Source organism: Neltuma alba, unplaced genomic scaffold (genome assembly GCF_004799145.2).
Source record: "Neltuma alba isolate B1F8T4 unplaced genomic scaffold, ASM479914v2 tig00012028_pilon, whole genome shotgun sequence".
NCBI classification, from domain to species: domain Eukaryota; kingdom Viridiplantae; phylum Streptophyta; class Magnoliopsida; order Fabales; family Fabaceae; genus Neltuma; species Neltuma alba.
Genome location: NW_021636595.1, coordinates 151,070 through 159,986, shown reverse-complemented (window position 1 = coordinate 159,986; position 8,917 = coordinate 151,070). Strand labels below are relative to the sequence as shown.

Genomic DNA, 8,917 nt, shown 5'->3' with positions numbered 1-8,917 from the left:
TACTTCCGGTTCTAATTATAAAAGCTATTTGACTAATTTGAGAAGATTAAAAAAATAAGTTAAATTAGTTATTTGTAATAAATATGTGTTGTCTTTCTTAAAATATCCTTACTAATCAAGTGTGTTGGCTAAAACTACAATTATTAAAAGGATTATCTTGGTAAAAATTGCATAAATATGAGAGACAAAGTGGATTGAGGTCTTATATTTAGAATCAAAATAAAAGTCAAACGAGGTCTTATATTAAAGACCAGAGGTACTAACTTTTTAACTTTATCCCTATTTAATATACATTATACCTCATGTAAACAAAATCAACATAATAATAATAAGTGAGGGGTAAAACTGTATATATATATATATATATATATATAAAAGATTTCTCTTAGTTCCCACTAAAAAATATCTCTTCCTTAGGACAGGTAGGACCGGAGGAGTAACTAGTAACTCATCAAATAACTTTTGTGTGTGACTATCAATTCCCTTTAAAGGACACCATGGATAAGGAAACGCTGGAAGTATATATTCTCTGTCCCCCGCTTATTGGTCTCTGGGAGGAACAAATTCTAATTCAGCTTCAGAATCAATCTATCCATCTAATCCACTCATGGCTTCATCAATAGAGAGATAAGCGGAAGAGCCTCTTCTCATGGAGCCCAAGGAGGCATCATCAGAAGAGCCGCCCCGAGTAAGGTCGGAGCTAGAAGACGTTCTGACAAACACCGACCTCCCTTACTGGCAGCGCCTCCGATCGGCCACTTGGATCGAGCTCAAGATCCTCTACCGCCTCGCCGGCCCCGCCGTGGTCGTCTACTTGCTCAACAATGTCACCTCCATGTCCTCACAAATCTTTTGCGGCCACCTCGGTAATCTTCAGCTCGCCGCCGCCAATCTCGGCAACACCGGCATTCAAGTCTTCGCTTATGGCGTCATGGTACACTCGCTCTCTCTCTCTCTCTCAAACTATTGGAACATGACGTTTCCTGAATTCTTTGAATTAAACATTAAATTATTCAACAAAGTGTGTCTTTATAAGTTTTTGTCTTGTTCTTATTTTGCAATCAGCTTGGGATGGGAAGTGCAGTGGAGACACTGTGTGGTCAAGCTTATGGAGCTCATAAGTATGAAATGCTTGGCATGTACATGCAAAGATCAATGATTCTTCTAATGGCGACGGCGATTCCACTCACACTCATTTACGTATTCTCCAAACAAATATTACTTCTTCTGGGTGAGTCCACCATTATAGCATCAGAAGCTGCGATTTTCGTGTACGGTCTTATTCCTCAGATTTACGCATATGCGGCCAACTTTCCGATACAGAAGTTTCTTCAAGCTCAGAGCATAGTGGCTCCGAGCGCTTATATATCGGCGGCGACGTTCGCCGCCCATCTGCCACTGACGTGGATTGTGGTGTTTAAGTTGGGCGGCGGGTTGCTGGGGGCGGCGTTGGTGCTGAGCTTTTCGTGGTGGGTAGTGGCGGCGGCTCAGTTTGTGTACATAGTGGTGAGTAAGAGGTGTGAGAGAACATGGAAGGGATTTAAGTTGGAGGCTTTTAGCGGACTTTGGGGTTTCTTAAAGCTTTCTGTGGCTTCTGCTGTTATGTTGACCTTGGAGACTTGGTATAATCAGATCCTGGTTCTCTTTGCTGGCCATCTCAAACATCCTGAGATCGCCCTTGATTCTCTCTCCGTTTGGTAAAATCTCTGTCTGTTAGTTAAATTAAACTTCATTAAAAATTATTTTTGTAAGTATTCTGAAATTTTTTTGACTCAACATCATCCTAAAAATATTTAAAAAGTAGTATTATCATTTTTGTTAAAATTTATTAATAGTCAATGTTAGCTTTTGAACAAAAAGAGCGGCTTCTTTTTTAATATTTACAGGAGATATTAAGAGGTAATATTACCATTTTCGTAAAAATTTATTCGCCAACTGTTAATGTTAGTTATTAAACAAAAAGAGTGGTATGGCTTCTTTTTTAATACTTACGGGATGATATTAAGCCAACAAAAACTTTCAATACATCCCCATTAGCTTTCTTTGTAAATACTTTCAATATACTAGATTTGTTTTGCCTGAGCATTGAATATATATACTTGATTAGGTTGCATTTCATTAGAATCATCTATATATACATCACATATATATATGTATATATATCTCACTACGGAGTTAGGGGAACTACATGGAACAAGAATGTCAGATATGAAGATGTCGCACAGGGTTGATGTTTCTTACTGATTGAATAGATCAGAAACATATGTTTATTAATTCAATTTGATGGCAAGAAAAAAAGGAAGAAAAAGAACAGAACAAAGAACAAAAAAGTCAGATGTATCATTCGATTTTATGAAACTTGTCTTGTATTTGACTTGTCAATTTGAAAGTTCACTTAATTTTGCTGGTACCATCTTTTAAAAATAGTTCTTAAACTATAATTTACTGAATACGAAATAAATATATGTGAAGAAAATTTTGTTTTCACTGTTAAGCAACTCTAAACCAACCCTTAGTTTTACCATTATATATATATATATTGCTGTTAATATGCTTGAAACGTATATATACATGTATATGTATATATGTATGCACAATTCACTATATGCATGATCAATAACGGAGATTACATACAAATAGACAACACTAAGTTTTATTTGCTATTTGCATGATGCAGCACGACAATATCTGGGTGGGTGTTCACGATTGCAGCAGGATTTAATGCAGTTGCAAGGTATCATCGTATTCATTTACACTTCCAATAACTTCACCGGATCAGATTCATCAGATCTCTATTATTGCGTTAAATGACTCCTTTCATTTCATTCACACATGCATAACATAATATAAATACTACTTCTGATCTTCTTTTTTTTTGGCTACAAAAGGGGGCTAAAAGCCAAAACAAAATCAACACAAAATGTTTCTTGGGTTGACAGCGCCCACAACGTCCTTTTCTAACCAGAAACCAATTCCATCTGGCGGCTCTCATATCATCCTCGTCTCATTGGTTTGAAGGAAGCTCCAACTTCCGAAGAACTACAGTTGAATCAGACTCAATAATCACTCTTCTTTGAGGTAACAACTGCCGTAAACAGTGCCCACATCTCAGCCTCCACAACACTGCATCTCCCCACTCCTCGAGCAAAACCTCCTATCCACCTTCCCTCGTGGTCCCTAAAGGCCCCTCCACAATCAGCTGCCTTATCATTTCCTCTCACCGCACCATCAATATTCATTTTGATCCATCCTATTTCTGGTTTATCCCATTTTATCTGCATACAGACCTCCTGAACTCCCTTTTCCTTTTATTCCAGCATCTCTCTAATTTCCCTTACTTATGTATCACTACCAGTGGCTCATTTGGTCTCACAAAATCGGTTTCAAATAAATTGCGATTCCTCCACTGCCATAAAAGCCATATTGTTACCAGTAAAGACTGTCTTCCAGTCTCCCCAACCATCTTCCTTCCTACTCAAATTCTGCAAGGACCAATCATGAAGCGTCAAGTTGAAAAACACCTCCCACCTCCTTCCTCTCAGCAGCCTTTCCCAAACCTGCTTTGCCATCACACAATCCCTTAGGACATGCAAAGTATCCTCCTCTTTTTCCATACAGACCATGCAAATAGAGAGGTATTCAGCATTTTATTTCTTCTAACAGAGGTTAATAGACCCCCGTTAATAGCAATCCACATGAACACTAGCATTCTCCTGGGTCCCTTCCACTCCCAAATCTTCTTCCACACTACATCCGCCCCTTCTCTATTAATCTTTTAGGCAGTTATACATATCAGAAACTAGATAATTTCCTTTAGAATTTCCCAGCCATTTTATGGTATCATTAGCATCATCAACTCTAGGAGGTAAACAGCTTGTATTCTTTCTACAACTTCCTCAGGTAGGCACTCTCCTAACAAATCAATATTCCACTCACCATTTTCTGTTATGAAATCTGCCACATAAGCCTTTTCCTCTTCTTCATTCAGACTTCTAATACAATTCTCTTTCAAAGTAGCCACACTTGCTAACCATTTGTCCTCCCAAAATTTCACTCTCCTTCCATTCCTCACTTCCTAGCCAACATTCTTAAACATATCTTGCCACAAACCTCCCATTCTCTTCCATATCGCTGAGTCCCCTTTTTTCACTGCATACTCCCTTCCCAGTTCCACTCTTCTTCCATACTTTGCATCTAGTATTTTCGACACTAATTTCCTTGGTTTCGCCATCATCTCCCATCCAGTCTTGCAAAGCAAAGCATCATTCATTATTTTAAATTCCTTTAAACCATAACCTCCTAACTCCTTCGGCATACATAGACGTTTCCACCCAACAGCATGAAATTTCCTTTTGCCCTCTTCTTCTCTCCATATAAACTCTCGTTGTAGTTTTTCTAACTGCTCGCACACTCCTCTTGGAATGTCTTCATGCAGCATATGGTACATTGGCATTTGTTGAGTAACAGATTGCATTACTTCTAATCTTTAATATAAAAGTTAGTTGGCTAATTTGAATAGATTAAAAAAATTTATTAAGCTAGTTATTTATAATAAATAGACATTGTCTTTCTTAGAGTACTCTTACTAATTATGTGTATTAGTTAACATATGCAACTACTACAAAGTGCAATTACTACTTTGAAAATATGAGAGGCAAAGTGAATTGGAATTTTATATTTAGAATCAAATTAAAAATCAAACTAATTCTTATACTACCTCTGGTCCTTAATAGAAGAGCTCGTTTGACTTTTATTTTGGTTCTAAATATAATACCAAAATCTATTTTGTCTCTTATATTTATCCATCTTTTTCTAAAATAGTCCTTGTAATAATGGTAGTTCTAGTCAACGCATTTGATTGGTAAGAATATTTTAGGAAAAACAACACATATTTATTATAAATAATTAATTTAATTAGTTTTCTTAATATACTCAAATTAATCAACTAACTCTTATATTAACGACCGGAGGTAGTATTAAGAACTGGAGATAGTATTAACTTCTTCTTTTTTCACTTGTGATGTGTATACACACACACACATACAGTGTGAGGGTGGGGAACGAGGTTGGAGCGGGACATCCAAAATCAGCAGCATTTGCAGTTGTGGCTGTGACGACGGTGTCTCTGTCAATAGCTCTATTCTTCGCCATTCTTGTCCTCATCTTCCGCCATGTAATCAGTTATATCTTCACCGGTGGGACCACGGTGGCGAATGCTGTCTCAGAGCTTGCTCCTTTCTTAGCTGTCTCTATCATCCTTAATGGCATTCAACCTGTTCTCTCTGGTAATAACTCTGTTTTGCTTCTCACTTAATTATTACGATTGCCCGTGCAACTCTACTTATTAATTACAGTTCTATGCTAGGTTTGAGATACTAGTATTTTATAAGCGCGTTGGCACTTTTACATTGATTATTACCAAATTATGGATGAGTGCAAGACTTAACATGAAGCTGTAATGGGATTGTTGATTTACTGTTCTTTTATCTTGCTATACATAACTACAAAATAAAAGTAATATTTTGTTGTTCTGGGCTTAATATATATTACACCTCCCATCCTGAATATGAAAACTAGTCAAAAATTTAATTTAGTCATAAATATAAGATCTCAATCCATTTTGTTTCCCATATTTATTCATTGTTTTAAAGTAGCTAGTCCCCATGTTAATTACACATATTAAAAAATTAACGAGAGTTTTTTAGAAAAGAAACATTTATTTATTATAAATAACTAAGTTAATTAATTTTTTTTAATTTTTATATATTAGTTATCTAGTTCTTATATTGATAAGTGGAAGTAGTATACATGAAGCTATAATGGGATTCTTTCTACATGTTTTTATAGTTGATTTAATTTAGATATGTTTTTGTACATAGAATCTGAGTGCACACGCACACGCACGGGCACCCACATATATGAGGATAATTAATATACAAATCTTTATAGTTTTAACTAATGTTTAGTCAGTCCTTGTAATTTTTTTGCTATTAGGTTTTTATAGTTTTACCGTATTTTTAATTAAGTCTTTGTAATTTGAAGTAACTAATAGAAAGGAAAAGAAACTACAAATACCTAATTAAAAACAGATGAAACTATAAAGACCTAACAAAAAACTATAAAGAAAATCTAATTAAAAATCATGCGAAATTTTAAGGGCTTGCAAATTAATTATCCCATCTATATTTATAGTATCTAACAGTCAAGTAATGATCGATAAATTTTGGATGGATGAGTAGTTGATAAAAGTAGGTGCATGTATGTGTATGAAAATGAAGGAGTAGCAGTTGGATGTGGATGGCAAGCTTTTGTGGCATACGTCAATGTGGGATGCTATTATATCATTGGGATACCTTTGGGGGTCCTTCTTGGTTTCAAGTTTGATCTTGGTGCTAAGGTAATTAATTGACTTCCACCATTCTTTAATTTAAACTCTAATAATTGTTAGACGCACACACAAATATCAATATATAGAGTTAATATAATTAATATAAAATTACTTGTTTTGTGAATATATATATATTATTGTAGGGAATATGGTCAGGAATGATAGGGGGAACTTTCATCCAGACTTTGATCCTCATCTGGGCCACTTGCCGAACTGATTGGATTAAAGAGGTAATTAATCTAGTTTACAAGTTTCTAGTTTTAATGAAACTTATTTTCTAATCAAAATTTTTAGTGAATAAATTAAATTAGAGAGAGACACACACGGGGAAAAACACATTAGATAAGAAAGATTACACATACTTTTTTAATTCTATTTATAAGTTACTTCTAATATGTTTTACCAGGAGAAAAACCAAATCTTATTTCATTAACTTTGTCTTAAAATTTAGCAATTCTATAACTTTATTCCTATTTAATATATGCACTTAAAAAAAAACAATATACACAATAATGAAAGAAGCGTAAAATAATATATTCATGATATGAATTTAATGATGTGACTTATAAATGAATAAAAAAACCTTATTTTTCTTCTTTGCTTTATAAATAAGATCAGAAGGAAGAAGGGGGGGAGAGAGAGAGTGTGTGTGTGTGTGTGTGAATACTCCATTCCTAATCTAAACACTAGTTGGGGAGCTAATTTTGATCATAAATATAAAACCTCAATACACTTTATCTTTTATATATTTGTCGTTCTTTCCAAACTAATTATCCAACTATTATAAAATGATATCTAATATAATGTCACATAAGGGTATTTTAGGAAAATTATTAAGTTGTTTTTGCTATAGTTAACTAATTTATCTGATTTTTTTTATTATATTCAAATTAATTAAGTAGCTTTTATATTATAGATGGGAGGAGTATAATTTTTTGCTTTTAAAAACAAAAGAAAAAAGTTTACTTATAGCCTCTTACAATCTAAGGAGCTAAACTCGGTGAAAGATAAAATATCAACAACACTAGTCATGATATGATGAGCTGATTTCACAAACCATTCAATTAGTTTGGCTTCCCTTAAAAGGCTTAGATTGATATCTAATTTTACATATATGACTGATATAAAAAGTTTTCAATTATAATTGAATATAAAATGCATAAATGAATAAAATTTTTTGGAGTGAAGACATGGAGATATAAATTACTCCTCTGATCCTTAATATAGTACCTAATTGTTGAGTTGGTTTTAGTCCTAAATATAAGACTCGTTTCTATATTTATTAATTTTATCTAAATTACCCCTATGGATACTCCCTCAACCATAATCAAGTAAAAGAGAGAGATGGAGTATTAAAAAAGATGATTATGGTGTTTTAGGAAAAATATATCACATTTCTTATAATTAACTAACTTACCTAACTTTTTTAATCTAATCAAATTAATTAAATGGGTCTTATATTAAGGATTGGAAGAGTACTAGAATTTGACAAGTGTGGTTTGTACAGGTTGAAAAGTCAAAGAATCGATTAGTATTGTGGGAAGACAAGAAGGACGAGGAGGATAAGGCCACTTCAGATGATTGAAACTAAAAGAATAAATGCGACCCTCCTTTTGTTTCATTCTGTGCAAGGTGCTTTAATTTTATGAAATGGTGAGCTATTACATATTAGTAGTATTTAATCTGCTGGCCATTTCTGTTCCCTCAATCCTTTTTTAATTTTAATTAACATACATTTATGTTGTCCGCCAAGGATTCATATGTTTTCCTCGTACACAGTCACGTGCCCTATTTTTAAATATTTTATTAAATTATAAATTCATGTGAAAAAGCAGAACACATGGTTATAGTTACACGTAATTGAATGTGACATAATAGGCATAAAAAAGTTAGGTATTTTTCATAACTTAAAGAGCACATAAACATCCAAATCTCGTGAATTTTATCTGTTTATTTAAAAAAAAATAATTGACACGGAATAGATCGTAAAAAAAAAAAAATTCAAGATAGAGAATATAAATTCTCAAGTACTTGTTGCTTTGGAATTAGATGCGTGAGTTAGTGCAGTTTTAGAATGGGATAACAGCAAATCAAAGTTTGTTCGATTCAGCTTTTACATTTTGCCAGCAAGTGGGGCAAAATGGGCCGATTGAAGCATCTAATTCATTCCAAAGGCATAATTCCTGCATATGCCGAAACGCTTGCGTTTCAGAATGGGTGAAGGTATTCACGCGAGTTGTGTTGAGCAAAATGCTCTAGTCTCTCATAATACTCCTCTGGTCCTTAATATAAGACTCATTTAACTAATTTGATTAGATTAAGAAGTTAGGTAAGTTGGTTAATTGTAAGAAAAGTGACACATTTTTTCTAAAATACATAATCATCTTTCTTAATACCCTCTCCCTCTTCTACTTGATTATAGTTAAAGGAGTATCTATAGGGTAATTTAGAGAAAATTGATAAATATGAGAAATGGGTCTTATATTTAGGACCAAAACCAACTCAAGAATTGGGTTCTATATTAAGGAC

At 33.9% G+C, this 8,917-nt stretch overlaps 1 protein-coding gene across 3 annotated transcripts; it reads left to right on the top strand.

Moving 5' to 3' along the window:
• Positions 1-557: 557 nt before the first annotated feature.
• On the top strand, positions 558-8,206 carry LOC114721301 (protein DETOXIFICATION 40). 3 transcript variants are annotated; one of them, XM_028907123.1, is made up of 7 exons: positions 558-934; positions 1,066-1,697; positions 2,678-2,734; positions 5,047-5,285; positions 6,279-6,397; positions 6,532-6,618; positions 7,896-8,206. In XM_028907123.1, the coding sequence occupies exons 1-7, from the start codon at positions 650-652 to the stop codon at positions 7,971-7,973; spliced, it is 1,497 nt and encodes a 498-aa protein (XP_028762956.1). In that variant the 5' UTR covers positions 558-649; the 3' UTR covers positions 7,974-8,206. The 3 variants fall into 3 exon arrangements, 2 of the variants coding, with proteins under 2 accessions (XP_028762956.1, XP_028762955.1); XM_028907122.1 differs by having other exon boundaries at positions 6,240-6,397; XR_003738066.1 differs by lacking the exon at positions 7,896-8,206 and having other exon boundaries at positions 6,253-6,397; positions 6,532-6,560.
• The last annotated feature ends 711 nt before the right edge of the window (positions 8,207-8,917 follow it).